We start from the raw sequence: 24,089 nt of genomic DNA on the forward strand, positions 1-24,089 counted from the left end.
AGGATTTTTACATGGATATTGAGGAATCATGTTTTGCCTCGCTACAATTAGGCTCACTCTAGTCAATGAAGGCTGGATTCAGTTTCTTTTCAGATTTTCTAGATTTTTAACCAGCATTTTAAGAGATTGAACTCCATGATTCTGGATTTCTGCTGGTTACCAGCTGATTGCACAGAGCTCTCTTTGCCTTAGTAAGGGTGCAGTCAGCTTGGGCATTTCCCTCTATTCACAATACCGTGCCAGACAAACTTTGGTCTACAGTGAGGGTATTTTATTCTGTATTAGCTTGTCACTGCCAGAACTCCAAACCAACCTTTAGCAAAAATATTGATGCCCTCATTTCATCCTCTCCATCCCCTGTTTCTCCTCCACCATACATCCTCCTTCCTTAGCCCTTTAGATGGGAGTTATGTCTTGGCTCTTGCAGCTCTGTAGCTGACAGCTAGATGTCCATCTGTCTCAATCTGAGGTTTAGATATTCCACTTCTACCCCTGAACCATGTCTATTTTCGCTCTTGCCTCTGCAGGATCCCTCGTATGTTCCTACGTTCAGATCTGATTTGTTTCAGCTTAGTTGGTGCACCATAAACATCCTAAACCCCCATCTTGTCCAAATGTCTACTCCATGTTCTGTACGAATTATTACCTTAATTCCTGTTTAGATTAGATTAGATTACTTACAGTGTGGAAACAGGCCCTTCGGCCCAACAAGTCCACACCGACCCACCGAAATGCGACCCACCGAAATGCAACCCACCCCAACCCCTACATTTACCCCTTACCTAACACTACGGGCAATTTAGCATGGCCAATTCACCTGACCTGCACATCTTTGGACTGTGGGAGGAAACCGGAGCACCCGGAGGAAACCCACGCAGACACTGGGAGAACATGCAAACTCCACACAGTCAGTCGCCTGAGGCAGGAATTGAACCCGGGTCTCTGGCGTTGTGAGGCAGCAGTGCTAACCACTGTGCCACCGTGACCTTATGATCATCATATTCCTTTTTCTAATGTTGTCACTCCAGTTCTACCCCTGCACCTTCCTTCAGTCATGTACTTGTTATCTACAGAACTCCATTCCTCTGTGGCCTATTTTTTTACAACTAGATAATGCAAAGACTATGGGCACTGCCAATTCTCAGGTGTGGTACTGAAGACCTGTGTTCCACAGCTAGCTGTCCCCTCTCTATCAGTACTGTTACAACATTGACATGCAGGCAAATTGACTTCTAATCCTGGATGCCACTAGTATACAAACCTGAGGTCTGCGCATTGGCACCTTCTCAAGGGTAACTGGGAACAGGCAATAAATGTTGGTCCAGCCAGTGATGTCCATATCCCATAAAGGAGTTTAACTTAAACATACCAGAGAGTCCTGTACAGCTGGTAATGCACTGTAGCCACTTTCCTGTTCCCAGCTTGCTAGTGCAAGCAACCAAAAGAAACTTAACACAACCATAATTAACAAGTGCCAGCTGAAGTTGTTTTATCATCGAGGCGCTAATGGTTTATTATTTAGAAATATCTTGGGATTAAGCATGAAGCACATGAAGGCTTTGTTTTTTTTCCTCTCCCCATCAACTTTTTTTCATTCTGTGTGTTGCAGCTGAGTTTTATCATGAGGAATTAGCTGTTAATGTAGTGCACTGCAATCTGTAGACACATCTGTTTTGAGATCTGAAACCTAGGCAACTGCTGGTTCAGATTCTGAGAATTTTAGAATTCGCGTATTTCCCTCTTGAGAAAAAGAATTTGGACATATCTTTTCAGAAGTATCTGCCAAAGTGGTCATGCTTTGGCGGTGTTGAAGTAACTTAATGAAGTGAGCAGAGTACAAGGCATAAATCAACTTTTGGAGCCTAAAAATCTCACGAAATAGCAAAAACCCTGTAGCTATGCCGTTCCCTCCTAGATAGATGTTGAATTATTGATCTGTCAGCTATGACTGTTGAACATGACCAACACGCTGTCAATTCCACCCCCCACCCCCCTCAGGTAATCTGGCAAAATGTGGTAAGAGTTGAAATTTTGAGACAGCTCAAATTTACATGAACTTTGGGCATTAAGAAAGTTAGTTTTCCCATTCTAATGTTTATTGATCTGAAGCAATGGATCTAAATGAGCGGACTCCCCGCTAAGTATGCAGAGGGAGGGATGGGGCAAAGTATTTGGGTCCTCTGTATACTTCTGTGAATTTGTGCACTCGTTGGGTGTAGTCCAAATAGCTGGTTATATGCTGTAGTTGTATGTGGTTAAATCACAGAGAAAACATTACTGAATGAGGTATCCTTTGTCCCACAAATGAAGTCCCTCAGTAAATCTAATTGTATGGTTTCTAAAAAAAAGTAATCCGTTGAGGTTGGGCCTTTTCTTGAAGGCAAATCTTCCGCATGCTGGGATTGTCATTTATCTGAGCCCATTAAAAAACACTTGAAGACCAGCTCCTGACTGATTTTTTGCACTTGATCTCCACTATCCTGTCAAGGGAAGCCAAGCAGAAGTTGTGACTCTCTCTGTCTCAGTCTCGCTCCTCGTCGATCTGCCCCCTTAGCGAGAAAGAGGAAGATGAATGAGAACATTCCTAGCTCTTGTCCTCCAGTGGGCAGTTTATGTGGCCATCAGCAGGTGACTGAGAACATGGCTGTTCAACCTGCTATTGGAGGCAAAGGCCGGGTTGGTGTTGCATGTGATGCCCTTGAAGGTCAATAATTTGTCAATACCACAAGGGGAGACAATGGTTTAGTGGTATTATTAGTAGACTATTAATCCAGAAACTCAATTAATGTTCTGGGGGCACAGGTTCAAATCCTGCCATGGCAGATTGTAGACTTTGAATTCAGTTTAAAAAAAAATCAGGCATTCAGGGTGTAATGGATAACCAAGAAAATATTGTCAAATGTTGGAAAACCCATCTAGTTTACTAATGTCCTTTAGAGAATGAAACCTGCTATCCTTACTTGGTCTGGTCTACGTGCGATTCCAGACCCATAGCAATGTGGTTGACTCTTAGCTGCCTTCTGGACAATTGGGGGCAGGTGGTAAATATTGGACTAGCCAGCAAAGCCCACATCCCGTGAATACATTTTTTAAAACTTGCTTCCACTTGAGGTATGGCTACTTTGGAAAGCTTCAAATACCACCTGTATCCTGACAGGAATCACCAACTTGAAGAGGTCTCTCTTCCATGGAGAATCCAAAAAGGTCAATGTGAAGAGGACGAGAGTTGATGTTAAAGCAACCAGATATGAAAATTGAAGTTCTAAAAGGCTAATTTTTATGGTATTAGGCAAAAACTTTCAAAAGCTGATTGGGTGCAAATGTTCGCATGTAAAGGGACAGCTGGAAAATGGGAAGCCTTCAGAAATGAGATATCGAGAGTGCGGAAACAGTATATTCCTGTTAGGGTGAAAGGAAAGGCTGGTAATGCAGGGAATGCTGGACGACTAAAGAAATTGAAGGTTTGGTTAAGAAAAAGAAGGAAGCATATGTCAGGTACAGACAAGATAGATCAAATGAATCCTTAGAGTATAAAGGCAGTATTTTGCATTAGTGTTCACTGTGGAGAAGGATATGGAAAATATAGAATGTAGGGAAATAGATGGTGACACCTTGAAAAATGCCCATATTACAGAGGAGGAAGTGCTGGATATCTTGAAAGGCATAAAAGTGGATAAGTCCCCAGGACATGATCAAGTCTACCCTGAATTCGGTGGGAAGCTAAGGAAGTGATTGCTGGGCCTCTTACTGAGATATTTGTATCATCGATAGTCACAGGTGAGGTGCTGGAAGACTGGAGGTTGGCTCACGTGCCACTATTTAAGAAAGGTGGCAACAGCAAGCCATGGAACGGTAGACCGGCGAGACCGACATAGGTGTTGGGCAAGTTGTTGGAGGGAATCCTGAGGGGCAGGATGTACATGTATTTGGAAAGGCAAGGGCTGATTATGGATAGTCGATATAGCTTTGTGCGTGGGAAATCATGTCTCACAAACTTCAAACTTTATTTTTGAAGAAGTAACAAAGAGGATTGATGAGCGCAGAGGAGTAGATATAATCTATGTGGACTTCGGTAAGGTGTTCGACAAGGTTCCCCATGGGAGACTGGTTAGCAAGGTTAGATCTCACGGAATACATGGATACAAAAGTGGCTCCAAGGTGGACAAAGAGTGGCAGTGGAGGGTTGTTTTTCAGACTGGAGGTCTGTGACCAGTGGAGTGCCACAAGGATCGGTCCTGCGTCTACTACTTTTTGTCATTTTATGTAAATGATTTGGATGTAAGTATAAGAGGTACAGTAAGTATGTTTGCAGATGACACCAAAATTGGAGGGATAGTGGTTAGCGAAGATTACCTCAGATTACAACAGGATCTTGATAAGATGGGCCAATAGGCTGAGGAGTGGCAGATGAAGTTTAACTTAGATAAATGCGAGGTACTGCATTTTGGGAAAGCAAATCTTAGCAGGACTTATACACTTAATGGTAAGGTCCTTGGGAGTGTTGCTGAACAAAGAGACCTTGGAGTGCAGGTTCATAGCTCCTTGAAAGTAGAGTCACAGGTAGATATGATAATAAAGAATGTGTTTGATATGTTTTCCTTTATTGGTCAGAGTATTGAGTACAGGAGTTGGAAGGTCATGTTGTGGTTGTACAGGACATTGGTTAGGCCACTTTTGGAATATTGCGTGCAATTCTCGTCTCCTTCCTATCGGACTTGAAAGGGTTCAGAAAGGATTTACAAGAATGTTGCCAGGGTTGGAGGATTTGAGCTATAGGGAGAGGCTGAACTGGAGGGGGCTCTTTTCCCTGGAACGTCTGAGGCTGAAGGGTGACTTTATAGAGGTTTATAAAATGATGAAAGGCATAGATAGAGTAAATAGGCAAAGTCTTTTCCCTGAGGTAGGGGAGACCAGAGCTAGAGGACTTAGGTTTAGGCTGAGAGGGGAAAGATATCAAAGAGATCTACGGGGCAATGTTTTCACAAAGGGTGGTACGGGTATGGAATGAGCTGCCAGAGGATGTGGTGGAGGCTGGTATCATTGCAACATTTAAGAGACATTTGGATGGGTATATGAATAGGGAGGGATATGGGCCAGGTGCTGGCAGGTGGGACTAGATTGGGTTGGGATATCTGCAAGGCATGGTCAAGTTGGCCGAAGGGTCTGGTTCCATGCTGTGCATCTCTGACTATATGAAGCGCCATAACTTCTCTGAATTTAAATATTTGTTGGATTGACCAAAAAGGTCTGACCATGTCATCCTGGGAGAAAAATGAAGTTGGGAATTAAGTTTACAAAATGCTGCTTTTGTCCTCGTCTTTACAACATAAAACAATGACGATTATCAAAGCCACAGGAACAAAGTAAGTTTCTTCGATTTTTGCTTTTTTTTAATCTGCACGAGAAGTTCTCATTCAGTCCATATCCAGGAGTATTTAGTTTTCAGCACAATCCAGGTATTGTGGTATCAAACCCTTCCCTTAAAACTAATCTCTTTCTTGTGATCAGACGCAGACATATAGATCTGCACATTAACTATTAACTAATGATAACAAATAAAATCTGTTACATATTTAATTTACATCAGTTTAAATTGAATGAGCCATAATTAACTCATTTTAGTCAATTATGTTCTCCATCCTGTGCTTTGAGCGTTGGTAAGTGGGATATAATAGAGCCACACAATGTCTTGATTGAAATATACTTGATCCTGAGGGGTCTTGACCAGGTGGACATGGTGAGGATGTGTCCTCTTGTGGAAGAATATAGTATTAGAGATCACTACTTAAAAATAAGGGATTGTCCGTTTAAAACCGGGAGCATTTCTTTCTAGCGGGCCATGAGTCTCTTCCTCAAAAGGTGATGAAAGCAGAGGCTCTGACGGTTGTTAAGGCAGGGATAGGCAGATCTTTGATGAGCAAGGGGGTGAAAGGTCATTAGCAGCAGCAATCCACACTATTGCAGTTGAATGGCGAGAAGGTTCGATGGGCTGAATGACCTGCTCTTGTTCAGAATTCATGTTTGTGTAATGGAGGGAGGTGGGAGTCTGTTCCCAGTGCCACTCTTGAGCTGGACAGCAGGGGGTAGAATAGGCTATGCCTCTCCCTTGTTTGTACTTTTCCTTCAATTTACTAAGAACCCGAAACAAGCTGTGGATATGTGACAGGTGCAGGGATATCCTGAGGCACAAAGGATAAAGAAGCTGGAGAAAAGGAGGGTTTTGCAGGTTTTGAAGTAAGTTCAGGTTGCCAAAACCCCAATCACCGACTGAAAGTGGGACACATTGGTGGACTGAAGGAGAAGTGGTTGAGAGACTCCCAGGAGAGCAGCATTTTGATAAGGTTATAACGTTGGTGGATATCTCGGGAAGTGGTGAGATCTTGGCAAAATTTACACAGAAGTCTGAAAGTGTTTAACTTGCAGCATGGGACCCAGTGCAGTTTGGGAGGACGTCATCGATGGTGAGATGTGATGCTAGCGAGGATGCAGATAGCAGCGTTTTGGATGAGAGACTTTGTGATTGAGTCATGATGTGTTTGTGTACAAGTATGTGAGGAGTTGTTTCTCAGTGAATTAAATAAATAATAAATGGCTGAGGCTAAACTCTGCGAATCTTTTATGAGCACGTTTGTTCAGTTGGACCTTCAGTCAGAATAATAGTCCTCACTTCGTTGTGGTGTTTCCAAAGATTTTGAAGGTTTCCAAGAAAGGGATGATTATTTTGAGTCTAAATCCTCTAGGTAAATGAGCGAACCTACTTCAGAGTAAAGCATCCTGATTTAATCTGTCATCACTGCAGATTGGTTGTAAGTAGGTCTGGGGAGGCCTAAGACAGATACAGGCTTGCTGGGGATTACATTTCTCCAATTCCAGTCTCGTTCCACAGGTGCAGGCAGCTGACACCTACAGTTTCCCTTGTAGCTTCAGTCTCTGAGTTACTCAGAGCTGCTTACAGCCTCGTTTAAGATTATTTTTTAGAAAAACAAGATAATGATGTAGTTTGTAAAAAGGTGGTCAAAATGCACGAATAAAAACAAGATGTGTCTCTGTGCCTTTCAATTACTTTTTTGTTAATTCTGTTTTGGAAGAAAGCTTTTCATTAATGACCTGACAACGGAAAGTTTGAAGACAAACCTTTAGTTGAACTAGCAAATTAAAAGGCAAATTAAGCCTTTGCTCTACAATGTTAGAGTGATGCGTCTTTGTGAGGTAGCTGGGAGAACTCACTGGAAAGTCATTTGTCTGAAAAGAAAAAAGGTCAAGAAAAGTTAAATATTTTTCTGTTCTTCCCGCGCTAAGTTCTGAAAGATCCCTTCTCACTGAGAGTGGCATAGAGATCTGTTTCCTCTGAATATACTTTCACGTTGTGTTGGTTTTGTCATCTAACTGATGCTCTCCTCCTTCCTCCCCCACCCTAGCCTGTTCCCTTATCCACGCTGGAGCACCTCAGTGGCTCAGTGGTTAGCACTGCTGTCTCACAGCGCCAGGGACCTGGATTCAACTCCACCCTCAGGCAGCTTTCTGTGTGGAGTTTGCACATTCTTCCCATGTCTCTTCTGAATCAAGCAATAGTTTTTAAGTGTGGAAATGTGTGGGTTTTCTCCGGGTGCTCCGGTTTCCTCCTTAGATGTGCATATTAGGTGGATTGACCATGTTAATTTGTCCTGAAATGTGTAGTCTAGGTGGCTTGGCATGGGAAATGCAGGGTTACAGGGATAGGACATAGTAGGGGGAACGCATGGCTCTGGGTCGAATACTCTTCAGAGGGACGATGTGGACTCGATGGGCCAAAAGGCTTACCCCTCCGCTGTTGGGATTCTATAATCCTGGCTGAATGCAAGTGCTGAAACTGTAAGAAACTGCCCAAGAGGTAAACACGTCCTGCCTCATCCCCAGCAACCTCAGGCACAAACTTGGAAGATTCACTCCCAATTTGTGTTCAAACGTCAGCCAAAGCCCGGAGTCCGACCAGGATCCCAGCGCGAGAAGTCAGCATGCTGCAAACTGCCCAGTTCCGTTGTCATAATTGTACACTCAGTTTACAGAGTTCATTGGCAGTTTTACCCGTTTATGTGGGCTAACCAATAGACTAGCGAGTAATGTTAAATCAAAGGTTCTAGCATGTAGAGCGCACTATCTAATAAATAGCCTTCTGTTTTGCATGATGATACCAAGATGCAGGTAGTTTTCTCCTTTTGCACATTCCACTCATAGTCATAGAGATGTACAGCATGGAAACAGACCCTTCGGTCCAACCCGTCCATGCCAACCAGATATCCCAACCCAATCTAGTCCCACCTGCCAGCACCCGGCCCACAGCTTTCCAAACCCTTCCTATTCATATACACATCCAAATGCCTCTTAAATGTTGCAATTGTACCAGCCTCCACCACATCCTCTGGCAGCTCATTCCATACAGGTACCATCCTCTGCGTGAAAAAGTTGCCCCTTGGGTCTCTTTTATATCTTTTCCCTCTCACCCTAAACCTATGCCCTCTAGTTCTGGACTCCCCGATCCCAGGGAAAAGACTTTGTCTATTTATCCTATCCATTCCCCTCATAATTTTGTAAATCTCTATAAGGTCACCATTCAGCCTCCGACGCTCCAGGAAAAACAGCCCCAGCCTGTTCAGCCTCTCCCTTTAGCTCAAATCCTCCAACCCTGGCAACGTCCTTCTAAATCTTTTCTGAACCCTTTCAAGTTTCACAACATCTTTCTGATAGGAAGGAGACCAGAATTGCACGCAATATTCCAACAGTGGCCTAACCAATGTTGTGTACAGCCGCAACATGACCACCCAACTCCTGTACTCAATACTCTGACCAATAAAGGAAAGCATACCAAACGCTGCCTTCACTATCCTATCTGCGACTCTACTTTCAAGGAGATATGAACCTGCACTCCAAGGTCTTTGTTCAGCAACATTCCCTAGGACTTAATGGTAAGTTAAGTGTATAAGTCCTGCTAAGATTTGCTTTCCCAAAATGCAGCACCTCGCATTTATCTGAATTAAACTCCATCTGCCACTTCTCAGCCCATTGGCCCATCTGGTCCAGATCCTGTTATAATCAGAGGTAACCCTTTTTGCTGTCCACTACACCTCCAATTTTGGTGTCATCTGCAAATTTACTAACTGTACCTCTTATGCTCACATCTAAATCATTTATGTAAATGACAAAAAGTAGAGGACCCAGCACCTATCCTTATGGCACTCCACTGGTCACAGCCTCCAGTCGGAAAAACAACTCTCCACCACCACCCTCTGTCTTCTACCATGGTAGATTATCATTTAAAGTGTAGATTCTAAGTGTCAATGCGATAAATGTTTGGATGATCTTGGTTGAGGGATAAATTATGTTTGGTTCACCAAGGAGTTCTTCAACCTAGTGACTTCAAGCCCTTTCCCTCGCTCAGAAAGGGCTTCACAGAATTAACAAATTCTTTCTTTCTGTGGACAATCAGAAAGATCCGGAAGGTATTCGACCTGCTCAAATTTCAGGATTAACCAACTCTACCTCGAGACAGTAACCCTAAGAGTTATTCGATCAGTTTGTTCGAAGTTCCTGCAACAATAGATTTGACTTTACTGAAGAGGAACTCTCTGAGAGGTTCATGGAATTAGCAATTGCCTCTATACCTATTAAAAAGTTTAGGAGGGATCTTCTGGGGAAGAAGGAAAGCCATGCTATTGATAAATCACTTGAGGATGGATGCAAATGTAAAGCTGTAGTGGCAGGTCACCGCTATTGCTACAGTCAGCAAAACACAATACGCTAACAAAATCCGTACTGGATGAGGTTTGTCATCCTTATCCAAAGGGCCCTCCAGCTTTTCTGCACATCTGTAAAGCATGTATAGCTCAGAACACAATGCAAACGGCCAATGATTTGGTGCAAAGATATTACATCACTGACAGCAAGGGAAATGTTAGCGTACACAAACACAAGCAGATCACGGAGGTTCAGAGTCAGCCAGGCAACTTTCAAAAGATGGCCAAGGTTTCCATATGGTTAACATCACAGCATAAGGCAATCAGAAGCCTTTAGAACCATTCAATACTGTATTCCCTGAAAAGGCAGGCTCATGTACCTTCAAAATGAAAATTGGTATAGCAGCTAGTTCCTCTATATATCCTAAACAGTATGTCCCTTACTGAGCGGCACTGCGTAATGTAATCCATAAGAAACCATCTCAGCATTCAAAGAATCACCAATTCCATGCATTGGCAGAATTAAATTGCAGTGTGAACACACACACTCATCTTAACAGGCACAAGATTTCAGGAAATTAGGTACCAGCATCCCAGAAATGATAGAGCCACCCGAATGTACAGATTTCAATGTAGTCACAACTCGGGAGATTCAAGCCTGTGGTAGAACAAGATCACACAGTAAGGAGTCAGATGGTGAAAATGTTCAGTTGATCTGTTGCACTTTGGCAAGAGCCAGTATCAAGAGTTGCAATTGTCAGCTGCCAAAGATAAGCAGCTACATGGTTTGCAAAAGACCATTATTCGTGGCTGACCTGAGAGAATAAAGGAATAACCTAAGAAAATTTGTTCGTTTTGGCCATACAAAGACAAACTTTGGTATATTATAACGAGTTCTGACACCAAAAGCATTATACCAAATAATCATATCTACGTTATGCCAGGGTGATGTGAATACTGAACATACGATACACCTCGTCTGTGTGCTGGCCTGTAATGAAGCAGGATAGTTGCATTGTGAGTGCATGTGAGGCATGCTAAGTATATCAACCCCAAGCAGTGGAGGGAGCCTCTACATCCACACACTGTTCCAGCCATTCCTTCGTAATATATGTATTCACAGTCCCCTGGATGATTGCATCCTTGTGACAATTTCTTGCCCAATTTTCCTATTGGATGAATTAGCAACCCAACCACTGTAACCTCAGTGATGTAGTAATTGTTATTTTCAGAATATTTGGCACCCTGGAGCAGAGAGTTTCTAACAACAGGCTCCAGTGCACTTGCCAACTCTTTCATCTCACACATGAAGTGGAGAGTGACCCATATCGTGTCTTCACCCCACAATCCAATTTCAAATGGTACAACAGAACACATGGTACATACAATCAAATTAAATCCACGATCCTCAAATTTCAAAGAGTGCAAGGTTGTCACAGCACATTGCTCTGTTGTTGTGTAGCATTGGAGGGGAAGAGATTACCATCCCCAGCACAACTCATTGTTCGGGAGGTAAGTGCAAACAATCAATTGTCTAACCAAGCGACACAGGAGATTACCTTGAAAGGGGGACAGTAAAAGAGGTATGCGATGAGAAGGTACAGAGTTACCAACACTGCGTCCTGGGCAGAGTGCTTGTTTGCAAATACCGTTCTTGGATACCAGCAAAAGTTTCTAGAATTTGCAACCAGCCCAGATGTTCATATTGTTGCTGATCATTGCAAAGGAATAGAAGCCACCTCAGATCAATGGGACGGCATGCCAGAAGTGCACAAAGAGTGAGGGAGAAAGTTCTGACAGTGCTGATTGTGGACAGCAAGGAGCAGAAAGATAGCCGCGTGGTCAAACAAAGATGTTCCGCAAAGCGGTCACCCAGTGTAGAGCAGAGCACATTGTGAGCAGCTACTGCAGTAAAATGGATTGAGTGAAGTGTGGGTTCATCCGGAAGGTGTGTCTGGGGCTTTGGATACTAAGGAGGGAGGAAGTAAAATGGGCAGGTTTTACATTTTCTGCAATTGCAGTGGAAGGTGTCATGGAAGTGTGATGAAGGAGGGAGAGGAGGAGGAGGAGGAGTGCGCCAGAGGGAATGGTGCGTGTGGAAGGCTGACAAGGGAGGCGAAGGTCCAAAAATAATGAAATTGTTCATTATGGATTCCGCTCCCAGTTGGAAATTCCCATTTGATTTTTAAGTTCTCAAATCAGAAACCACAATCTCAATTAAATTTGATCTATTAAAATAAGATTTTATACACAACACACATGGGTATGATTCAAATAAATAAAATTAGTTCCATCCTTCACTTTCATTTTAAACTATAACTCGGGCATTTTCCTTATTGCTGATGGTGATCATGGTTTTCCCTGAACTATAGTGTGGAGACCATTCACAGACTAGATGAAACACCCAAGAGACGTGGATGCCATCTGCATGTGAGGCAAACATTGCCAGCTGCCTTACTTGTAATACACGCTCCCATAATATCATTGGCAGAAAGGGGGATGTTCTGTAATGTCTCATGGGCAGTACATCAATGTACCTTTCGGAGACACAGTTAATGTGTAGCATACGTTGAGAGATGCACATGATATCATTATAACATGTGACCTGAGAGTATAAAGATCTCAGACTCTATCTTAACTGGGGTCGCTTGAAACAAGACATGCAGATTGGAAGTGTGCCTTCTGTGATTAGATGGCTTAATGTCAACACTGAAATAGTGATAAATATAAAGTTTGTATGCATTAGTGAACTGTAATAAGCATCTATTGGATTTTTCATCACCATGTGCTAATTCCTAATGTTCCAAGGGATAACATGAGTATTGCTGCTCCAGGTAAAGATATCCTACCAGAACTAAAACACATACCAGACACCGATTGTTTGACCAGTGGTCACAGAAAAGAAATGGTGCATGGCTGAACTCTAGTTAAAGACAGCCATCATCCTGTATGGATCCCCCCTGTCTACGCTCACACAGTGAGAATCTGCTCTGGGGTAAGGTCATTGCAAGAAGAAGCTGAAGGAGTTTTGGGATGGGGCTTTTGCAGGATTAAAGCTGGGAGAAAGGATTGGATGGAGGTCAAAGAATTAAAAGGGATGTAGCAGATAATGAGACCAGGTCATCAGTTCCATTGGCATCAATCTGGTGTTGGGACTAGACTTGGTTATATTAGCTGTAGTTTTTTTAAATCCTTAATTATATATATATGCAACATTTTGTGTGGTGTTGTTCCACACAAAGTTATTTGATTTTGTACCTGAAACTTTACTTAACCCTTTTTTAATTAGTATTTACCAGTTCTGTAGTTCAGTTATTACTGTGAATTATGGACCATTTTGTTCTAGCATTGGAATTACATTAGAAAATTACAGAATTGCTCTCGGCGTTTCTGTTTGAACAATCATACAACGCTTCAAACTGTCAACAATGGGGTAAAGTAGTTTGAGATTGGAGGGAATGTTGTCTAAGTTTTTTGTTTCGGTGTATTAATTAATGAGGAAAGGGTTTTCAGTTCTTTCATTAAGAAAGAGCACTGTCTCAATGTGTGCTACCATTCAAAATTTAACCATTCAAAAAGAAGTATGGTGTTGAATTTTATTTTCATGACAAACCCCAGGGAGAGATCTGCATTGATACAGAGCGGAACCTCCATGATTATTTGTGCCAATTAATTAACAAAGTTGTGGTATCAAATATAACAAATAATATTGTGGTGTAATTTGTTGGGTCCATCAGATTGTGGAGACACAATCAGGCTAAACCTCTTGAGTCTTTAGTCACTTAAAAATCCTGATGAAGGACTCTGGCCCGAAACGTTGAATTTCCTGTTCCTTGGGTGCTGCCTGACCTGCTGTGCTTTAACCAGCAACACATTTTCAGCTCACTTAAAAATCAGCCAATTTTGTGATTGATCAGACAGTGGTGAGCTGCCGCCTTGAACCACTGTAGTCCACCTGCTGTGGGTTGACCCACAGTGCCACTGGGGAGAGAATTCCAGGATTTTGACCAGCCACTGTGAAGGAGCAGCAATATATTTCCAAGTCAGAATGGTAAGTGGCTTCAAGGGGAACTTGAAGGTGATGGTGTTCCCATATATCTGCTGCCCTTGTCTGTAGAGGGAGTGGATGTGGTGCCAGTCAGTCAGGCTGCTTTGTCCTGGATGGTGTCAAGCTTCTTGAGTGCTGTTGGAGCTGCACCCATCCAGGCAAGTGGGGAAGATCCATCACAATCCTGACTTGCACCTTGTAGATGGTGGACAAGCTTTGGGGAATCACAAGGTGAATTATTTGCTGCAGTATTTCCAGCCTCTGACCTGCTCTTGTAGCCATTGTATTTGTTTATGTGGGGAGTCCAGTGAGTTTCTGGTCAATGGTAACCTCCAGGATGTTGATAGTGGGGGATTTCATGATGAGAACACTATGGAATGTCGAGCGGTGGTTAGATTGTCTCTCAATTGGTGATGGTCATAGCCTGACATTTGTGTGGCAAGAATGTTATTTCCCCCTATCAGCCCAAGCCTGGATATTGTCCTGATCTTGTTGCATTTGTACATGGACTGCTTCAGTCTCTGAGGAGTCGCAAGTGGTGCTGGACATTGTGTAATCAAAAGTGAACATCCCCATTTCTGACCTGATGATGGAGGGATGATCATTGAGTTCAATACAAGGATGCAAGTCCAAGATATCGTGCACATCTACCTTTTTAAGGGTGGTAGAATTTGGGAGGAAATATTGATCCATTTTGGTAGTGTGTGGGGGTTGGAAGTGGAGGATAGTATTAACACCACATTCATATTTAAATTGAGGACGCACACGCCAATTGAGAAGCCATTTCAGGTCTCCTGTTTGCGACACAAGTTTCCTATGATCCAGGAATGCATGGGGAGAATTGAGGATCTCTCATCCTTGGACTCGCTGTCTTCTGGTGCCCCCCACTCCTTCATCAAGCATGGCTAGCCCACGATTATAAATGTAAACGGAGCTCACTGCCCAGTATCCACAGCCTCTGGCTTTTCCTCCACTTGGTCCTCAGCTACTCCAGTTGGCTCCAGATGCTGATGCTTCCCCTCCAGTGGGATTGACCATTCGGCAGCTGCTGAGCATTAGATTCATGGCATCCCACGTCTGACCTCCATGACCCCATTCTTGCTTTGCTGATTTTCCCACAAACCAGCCGATCTTACCATGCTCCAGCTGTGCAGATAGGTGAGGGACTTTGATCATCTAAAGCAAGAGTTACCCTCTAAGTTGGAGCCACAACAATGCTCTTAAAACTGAAGGGCTCTTTTTCTCACTGGGCACATGGTGAGAGAAGAGCAACTGGAGGAGCTGAATTCTCCTAGTCCTCGTTGTTATAAAAGATGATGTTAAAATTTCTTTTAAAGGTCCCCAAATACTCAACAAGTGATGCATCTTGATTGCAAGCACAGAACTTTCCTATTTAATTGCTTAGAGCTTCTGTTCTCTCGCCTCCAAGAGTGAACTTGGGGGATGCACAGAAGCAGATGGTGAAAATGCCCCTTGCTTTCTCAACTGAAAGTTGCACCTTACATTTGCAGCCAGCCATTGCAGACGACACGGTAGTAAAGCGACCAACTTGACGTGATAAATGATGGTATGCGGGTGTCAGTTGAAGACAAGTAGTTGACCCCAGAAAGATTTATGATTTGGGGCTGACAGCCTTGCATGAGTTCAAGTTTGGCTGCAGCCCCTATTTCCTTGAAGGCCTGTCAGTTTCAGATGGTGATGAATGGAGTTGAGAGATAGAGAACAATAGCTGTTGACGTGGCTCTGATCTCTCGAACACACAAAGGCAGGTGAAACATGTACACAGGCGGCTTGAAGGGGGTCCGCAGGAATCACTGATTATCTGATCTGAAAGAGCATCTTCCCTCATTACTCCTCAGCTGAAAGGAAAACAATGACTGTGTTAAAAAGAATGGGCAATTAATTTGTTCCTTTTGTATCCTTTCCGCAGTGCAGCTGGATTTGAATGGGGGTATTTAAGGTGGGGGTCACCCGGAACGCGGGGACCAACTTTTCTGGTGATTTGTGATGAGGAAAGTGTTTGATTGCAGTGCAGTATCTCATTCTACGTTTTTATACCTATCTTATCTTCATCTTCAAGAATCTCAATTCAGTCAGAATATTTCAGTTTGATACAAATTAGCCTCACGCCTTCTCGTCTTCCAATCCATTATCATCAAATAGTGTAGTATTTCAGATGTACCTTCCCGTCCCTTTGCTTCCCTCCCCAACCCCACATTTGGATTCCTTCAGCAGCACGTTTTATTGAAAAACATACTTTTTTTTCCCATTCATACCTCCTCTTCGCAGAGCAAATTGTCACTTATGCTTTCCTCTTCTTTGCAGTAGCATAGCTCAGCTTCACCCCATTTAATTGCACTCTATGGCTCACTTGGTCATGCTCTCGGTTCAAATTCCACTCCCTAGATTTAAGCATAGGAATTGGGGCTAACATCCCAGTATGGTACAGCACCAGCCTTCTGGCTATAGAGGTCACCTTGAGTGTTCCAGTGACCTCCCACACTGCCATATGTTGTCGCATGTCAGAAATTAGAGTGTGATTACTTATGACGTGGTAGTTGCTCACTGAATTATTCTTCTTAAATAAAAAATTCCAGTGGAAATGTGTTGTTACTGCAAATGATGTGAAAGGTTTTATTCTATCAAATGTTTGAGGTAGTGTTTTTTGTGGTTGTGCAAGATTTTGGTCAAATATTCCTTCCCCAAATCATCATCTCAATATGTTAAATCAACTCTTCAATTCATACGTGATCAGCAACTGTAACTGTATTTTAACTAGCTTTTTGAATGCAGGAATACTTAGGTTAAGTATCAGGAACTATTCTTGAGTTTTTTTTTCCCACAAACCATTATCTTCTCAAAATGTTCCCGTCATTCACATTTTTCTCTAGTAATGTCTTCTCTGCCTTTAACTACTTCCTATGTGTGTGGGGCAGCAAGGTTCACTGACTATGTGAGGAAAGAGATAAATCTGTTTTAAGAATTTTGGGGAACAAAAAGACTAAAGGGTCCTACTATTATAATCAACACATACTCAGCTCACACCTGCTCATGAAGAAACGAGCAGCGTATCGTACCAGTTTGACAAATTCACTGCTCTGAGTAGTCCTAACATTCAACTCCAAGATGCTTTAGAGATTGACTCCTTGACCTCTGACCTGCAGGTGTTGGGGATCATTGTTCCCCCTGTTTTGTGACAGCGTGAAGGTTCCTGCGGATTACCAGCCACATTCATTTTTCCGCCAGCAGCTCCCAACACCTGAAAGGAACATGAGCAAAGTCATGGTGAAAGGAATGTCAAAAATGCTTTGCTTTAATTCCAGGGGAAATGTGTTGTTACTCCGAACAATGCGAAAGATTCTATTATATCAAATGTTTGATGTAGTGGTTTTTGGAAATACTCTGCAGTTTATCCTACAGTTACTTGACCGTACGCTGTAACACGGTGAGGAAAGAAAACTTCCTTTTATCACCTCCTCCTGTCTATGCACCTCTTTGAAGTGAGCTCGGAGATGCCAGGCAGATCAAAGACCTGTGGAATAGTCAGCACAGTAGGCCAGCAAAGCTCCACTTTGCCGTTAATATTGACAACTTTTCAAACACAGTTTCAGTCAGAAGGTATTCCTGCTTTTGTTAAATAGATCAAATCTATAACCTGCTGATGGTTCTGTCAGTTTTTGTGATTTAAAGAAAATAATTGAATCATCCAATAGTTTGAAATAACCAAAGCAGAAAGTGGGAATTCAGTGTATTAGAGATTTTGGAGGAAAAAAAATGAAATAATTAGGTTTCATTGTCACATGTACTCAAGTACAGGAGTACAGTGAGAAATGTACAACAGTGTCAATTCTGGCAGCATCTTAGGTATAGGTTAGAAAAATTAAGAAATAAAGTTAAAGAGACAAAAAAAAAGCAGATGAAGCCGTGCTGGGCTTCAGCTCGAGGCCGTGCTGGGCTTCAGCTCAAGTCCATGCTGGACTTCACCTTGAGGCCTGGAGTCCCTCGAGTCTGTGCTAGCTCAACTAGATGCCACCCATGCCCTCTGGGAACAGCAGATAAGTAGAACAGGGAAAAAAAAACACATGAAAAGAGGAAAAAAGGAAAAGAAAAGAAATGGAAGGAACAGAGGGGTTCCTGCTCATGACCCCAACTCTACTGCATCTTGGATACTTTGAGGATGCTGTTTGAGTTAAACTTTGAAATAGATTTAAACTGCTTTTTTAAAATTTTTTCCTCTTGTTTTGCTAGGGTGACATGATGGCACAGTGGTTAGCACTGCTGCCTCACAGCGCCAGAGACCTGGGTTCAATTCCCGCCTCAGGCGACTGTGCAAACTCCACATAGACATTCTCCCAGTGTCTGCGTGGGTTTCCTCTGGGTGCTCCAGTTTCCTCCCACAGTCCAAAGATGTGCAGGTTAGGTAAATTGGCCATGCTAAATTGCCCCTAGTATTAGGTGAAGAGGTAAATGTAGAGGAATGGATCTGAGTGGGTTGCCCTTCGGAGGATTGGTGTGGACTTTTGGGCTGAAGAGCCTGTTTCCATACTGTATGTAATCTAATCTAATCTATTTGTGGAATCTGTTATGATTTCTGGTTTGAAAATGCACCTGGGAATGTTGGAAATGGGTAACCTGTCTACCAGTTCTTGACTGAGTACAATTATCTCTTAAACTTTGTGAATCTACTTAACGATTTTGTCTCCATCGTGGTTCTCTTTTGCTCCTTTAATAGTATGCAAAGGCAGAGTCTGGCTTCTGTAATATCCATAGCCAAAATTAGGATACTTCTCCCTGTCCTAATTTTTCATTTATCACTAAAGGAATAGAGTATAAGAGTGGGGAAGTGTTGCTGGAACTGTACGAGGCATTAGTGAGGCTATACTTGGAGTATTGTGTACAATTTGATCCCCTTACTTGAGAAAGGATGTGGTTACATTGGAGACAGTTCAGAGGAGCTTCACAAGTTTGATTCTGGCAATGAGGAGTTTGTCTTTTGGAGAGAGGTTGGGCAGTTTAGACCTGTACTTCCTGGAGTTAGAAAAATGAGAGGAGATCTAATTGAGGGAGAGAAGATGCTAAAGGAGATTGACAACGTAGACGTAGAGATGATGTTTTTCATGTGAGGCAACAAGAGGTCATAGGTTTGGATAAGAGGTAGCAGATTTAAAACAAGAGATGAGGAATTACTTCTCTCAAAGGGTCATGAATTCAAACCCCAGGGTGCTGGGATTTTGTGTAGGTTTAAGGAGGAGATAGACAGATTGTTCATAAATGACAGGTTATGGAGAGTGGGCAAGAAACTGGAGTTGAGGCCGAGGTGAGATCAGTCACGGTTGTGTTAAATGGTGCAGCAGGCTAAAGGGGCTGAATGGCTTTGCTCATGCTAGTAGCTGTTATTTTCTAATGTTTCAATGGGGATTGCCAAGATAAATTAATTCTGTTTTTCAGCACCCAGAAGAGTCTCCTGTCTTAGGCAGGGATGACAGGATTGGGAGGGAGAGGTGTGGTGCAAGCAGGGTGCTAAAGTGTATTTTATGAAGCAAGGTGGTTATAGGGATTGTAGCCAGGAATTATTTCTTGTTTCATTCCTTCTAAGCTAAGTTTGCTAGCTACAGGCAATCTTTTAGAGAGAATAAAAGCTTCTGCTGTGGCTTCATTAAATATCAGGCTGTCTCCAGTGGTCACAATCTTAGCTTAGTCAAGTTCCCAGGCATATCCCATGAAAATGCATTCTTCTCTGTTAAAGCATGTTCAGTGCATGTTTTTAATGGTCGATGACTAACATTCGCAAATAAGGAAGTTATGCCAACCACTTTTAGAATACTACATTCAATTCTGGTCTCCCCACCAAAGGAAGGATGTTGTTAAACTGGAAAGGGTGCAAAGAAAGATTTATAAGGATGTTGCCGGGATTGGAGGATTTGAGCTATAGGGAGTGGCTGAATAGACTTTTTTCGCTCAAACGGCGGAGGCTGAGGGGTGACCTCCAAGAGATTTATAAAATCATAGGGGCCATGGATAGAGTGAATAGACAAGGTCTTTTTCTCGGAGTCCAAAACAAGAGGGCATAGGTTTGAGGTGAGAAGGGAAAGATTTAAAAAAGATCTGTAGGATAACTGACAGAGGAAGTGGAGGCTGGTACAATTATAACATTTAAAGGCATCTGGATGGGTACACGAATAGGAAGGGTTTAGAGGGATGTGGGCCAAAAGCTGGCAAATGGGAGTAGATTAATTTAGGATATCTGGTGGGCATGGACAAGATAGACTGAAGAGTCTGTTTCTGTGCTCTACACTTCTCTGACTCTCATTTTATTAAACACTAGATAGCCCATAGCAAGGGCATTATGTTCAATTCTAGACACCATTCTTCAGGCAGGATGACCAAGCTTTACAAAGTGTAGAATGTTTTCAAGATGATATCTTGAGAGTTTGGAGAAATGGAGCTGTTTTCCTTAAAGCAGGGAAGATTAATAGAAAACTTAATTAAGGTGTTCAATAGAGTAATTATGGAGAAACTGTTTCCATTGGGGAAAGGGTCAGGACTCTGAAGACGTGGATTTAAGGTGGTTGGTAAAAGAAAGGTGACCTAAAGAAACATCTTTTTGTTTATGCAGAAAGCTGTTATTATTTGGGATAAAGACTTAATAGTCATATTCAAAAGAGAATGAGATGAATTTTTGATGAAGGGAAACATCTTTAGGGGGAAGGAACAAAGGAGTCAGACAAACTGGATGGGCATATCAAAGAGCTAGCACAGTTGCAACAGACCAAATGGCCACTTTCTGTAATGTATCATTCTCAAATTCTGTGAACAAAGTCCACAATGTAATCCCCGAAGTAATAAAATTACTGTCAGTATATTGTAATGTGAGATAAATAGAATACTCACAGGGAAACTGGCGCAGTTTTATTTCCCATGAACAGTATTTATGCAGCAAGTAGTGCTAGAATATTCCAGTTATTTGACACCTCATTACTTGTTAGATAAATTGTCGTCTTCACTGTTCTCCTCAACCATTCACGTACCAGCATGCTAACTCGACAAAAAGGAAGGATGAGTGCTTAGCTCTGTCTGCCTGTCAATGTACTGCTTCCTCTGTGAACCATTGCAGATGGTCATGTCTAGAATTGATGCAGATTATTGTGGGCCATCTAATTTTGAAGTAATTACTTTTATCTCGCCTCAGCTATTGAGCCAACAAATTTGGCAATAATTCAATGTCTAAACATTTTAAGCAGTCAGAGTTGTTGAGTGTTTCAAGCGAACTTCAGTATTGGGTTATAAACATTTTTATGTTCGTTTCTAACAGATTCCGGCTATTTGTTCAGTGGGAGTCGGCCACCATCCCAAACAACAATCTCCAAGGACTCACCACCTTCAGGTAGGTTTCTTCATAATACACAAAAAAGCTCTTGAATTGTTGTAAGTATATGTGAGTGAAAAGGTGGTTACATTACAGAGTCAGTTAGCTCAATTGATTGGACAACTGGTTTGCAATGCAGAATGAATCCAACAGCATGAGTTCAAAACCTACACCCGCTGAGGTTACTATGAAGGCCTCTGCTTCTCAACCTCTCCCCTCACCAGAGATGTAGTGACCCTTAGGTTAAACCCACACCAGAGTGAGGGAGCTGCCTTATAGTCCTCCAGGACTTTGGTGACTTTATGCTAGGAGTGGTCTTCAGGGATCAAATTATGAGTTAAATTACGATCCTGAGGTTAATGGGTAATTTGACTGAAGCTTTCAAAATCTGAGAAATGGTAAATTGGGAGAAACTATTCCCGCTGGTTGGGGATCTAGTCTGAAAATTGGAGCCAGGCATTTTAGGATTGGAATTCAAAACCACTTCGGTACTCAAAGGGTGGTAGAATTTTGGAACTTTCATTTGCAATTGTCCCTAGATTGATTACAAATCTGAGATTGATAGATTTTATTAACTGAAGTATGAAGATGAAAGTGGGAATGCATCGAATCGCAAGGGGTTAAATACAGCCCCTGGTTCCTATGGAGTGACAGTAGAGGGATCATTTTGTGATGATAATGAGAGTAGATTGCAGATTTACAACATGGTTAATTAAACACTTCATCTCCTCAGCATGTAATAAATCAGAATCAGAGTCCAAGATTTTGGCAACAAAGTTCTGGCCTCTGCAGCAGCATTCATTTACTCTGGGGAGATTGTTTTCTCTGAGCCAGCTGAATATGTTTGCATTATCAAACATAAACTCTATTATCATGGTGACAGAATTGAACCCCAGTTTTTATAACTAAAACAGCATGAATGTCAATGTAGTTCACACCCTGTAACATGATGCAGAACTTCCTGCCCCTTTGGGCTCAACATCCGGTGGAATAAAGAATTCCGAGGCTGAAACAAAGTAGGTCAGTCTTATCTGGAGTTTTGAAGACCACTAACTGAGATCTTCTTACGGAAATTAAATGAGGTCCATTCAGCTATCAGACAGATAGCGAGAGAGACACGCTGTGTCATGCGCTCACATGCATATAACTACAGTCTGGCTCAAGTAAGAGATGTCTTTGGTTTGTTTGGATAGAGTCAAACTCCAATGTTTGTTTGTTTCCTTGATATGCTACAGTGTAGAACCAAGCTGCATTTGTGACTACATATAAACATAAGACTTTTTTTTAATGAATAAAGTATATTTTTGCAATTAAAATATAAATCTGGAGTTTTGAAGAATGAGAGGCAGTTTCTTTACAGTGGACAAGATTCTGAAGGGGCTGTTTTTGGACAGATGGTCAGAGATCATTTCTACTGCTCTAAGCTGAGAGCAGAGATTTTGGATCTTTTTCGGACTGAGTTGAGGAGAAATTTGTTCAATCAAAGGATTGTAAAATCTTTGGAGTTCTCCATCCCAGAGAATTGAAGAGTCTGTTATGGACGAGGCCAAACCACTCAAAACACTCTTGAGCAGTCAACCCAGAGCATAACTTGGCAATTTGTTTTGGTTAAGTGTTCGGTGAAAATTACCCAGAGGAGGTGAGCGAGGTTGATTACTAGGTTTTAAAACTGACAGATATTTACTTGCACAATTACACAATGAAACACAAAGAACAGAATAAAGGACCTCTACAGAACTCAGTCTATCCAAATGAGACTTAATTATGCTGTTCTGAATATACACAACAGTGCCATTAAGCAAACCCCATTAAACACCAGTAAAAAACTGAAGTTAGAAGGGCAGAAAGAGAGAGCGCCTGTTTCCACACAGCTTACTGTTGAACTCCCAACTAGTTCTAGACTGAATTGCTCAGCTAGAGAGCTGACCCCCCCCGTTATATTATACAGGTCACTTCTAAAACATGACCATCTTGGCCTGAAGTCTTATCTGTTTACATATAAACAAAAGGCCTCCCAAAATTCATTTCATCTCTGTACAAAATTGTCTAATCTGAGCCCAGCCCATTTAAGACCCCTCTTTTAAAAAAAAAGTCAAGGACACCGAATCCTTGAGAAAAGGAACAGTTTTTAGGAAAATAAGGGACCAGCTTTGTGACACGTCTCTATTTGTGAAAGTGCTTAATGCTGGGATAGACGGGCTTTTGCGTTCTGAAAGAGTTGAGTGATCAAAACAGTGGGCTGAAGCCAAAAGTCAGTCATGACCATATTGAGTGGAATCGATGGTCCAAATGGTCTGCTCCAATTGTGTCAGTGTTTTTGTACAGTCAGGCTTCAGTTTGCTCCTTGCTGCTGCACTTGTTTTAAAGGTGCAGGCTTTGAGTGCCATGTACCAAACGCACAGAGTACACCAACATGCACGTGCACACATAGGTACACGCGCGCACACAACAGGAAGCACACCAGCACACCCTCTAGGTAGACACTTGAGTGTATTGTTAAGGACAGGCTATACCTGTATTGTTAGAACAACAGTCATTTTGAATGTCACGTTTGACTCTTTGCCTGTCTGATATGGCAAACTCCAAAGCCATCTAGGCATTATTGAAAGATGATGTCATGACACCCAGCTTAATATTCACTGTGTTATCATTACGGCTTAATTGGTCTCATTTTTTAACCATAACTGTGTCTACGTAAGCCGCTATATTTCTCCACAATGCCACTGTAACTGAATTCAATTTAAAAACTGGAAGAACTGCAGATGCTGTAAATCAGAAACAAAAACAGGAATCCCTGGAAAAGCTCAGCAGGTCTGGCAGCATCTGTGGAGAGGAATCAGACTTAATGTTTCAGGTCCAGTAACCGTTCCTTCCTTGAGGATCCAAAACGTTTCTCTTCATCGATGCTGCCAGGCCTGCTGCACCTTTCCAGTAACTTTAGTCGTTATTTTCTGTGTCTCCAACT

General features: G+C 42.3%; 1 protein-coding gene across 1 annotated transcript in view; it reads left to right on the plus strand.

Annotated features, from left to right (window-relative positions):
- Positions 1-24,089, plus strand: part of LOC132833528 (transmembrane protein 201-like) — an 88,476-nt gene that overhangs the window by 21,177 nt on the left and 43,210 nt on the right. Inside the window, exon 3 of the mRNA XM_060851885.1 lies at positions 21,071-21,142. Within this exon, the coding sequence (XP_060707868.1) occupies positions 21,071-21,142 (72 nt within the window). The remainder of the gene's footprint in view (positions 1-21,070; positions 21,143-24,089) is intronic.

Source organism: Hemiscyllium ocellatum, chromosome 37 (genome assembly GCF_020745735.1).
Source record: "Hemiscyllium ocellatum isolate sHemOce1 chromosome 37, sHemOce1.pat.X.cur, whole genome shotgun sequence".
Lineage (NCBI taxonomy): Eukaryota > Metazoa > Chordata > Chondrichthyes > Orectolobiformes > Hemiscylliidae > Hemiscyllium > Hemiscyllium ocellatum.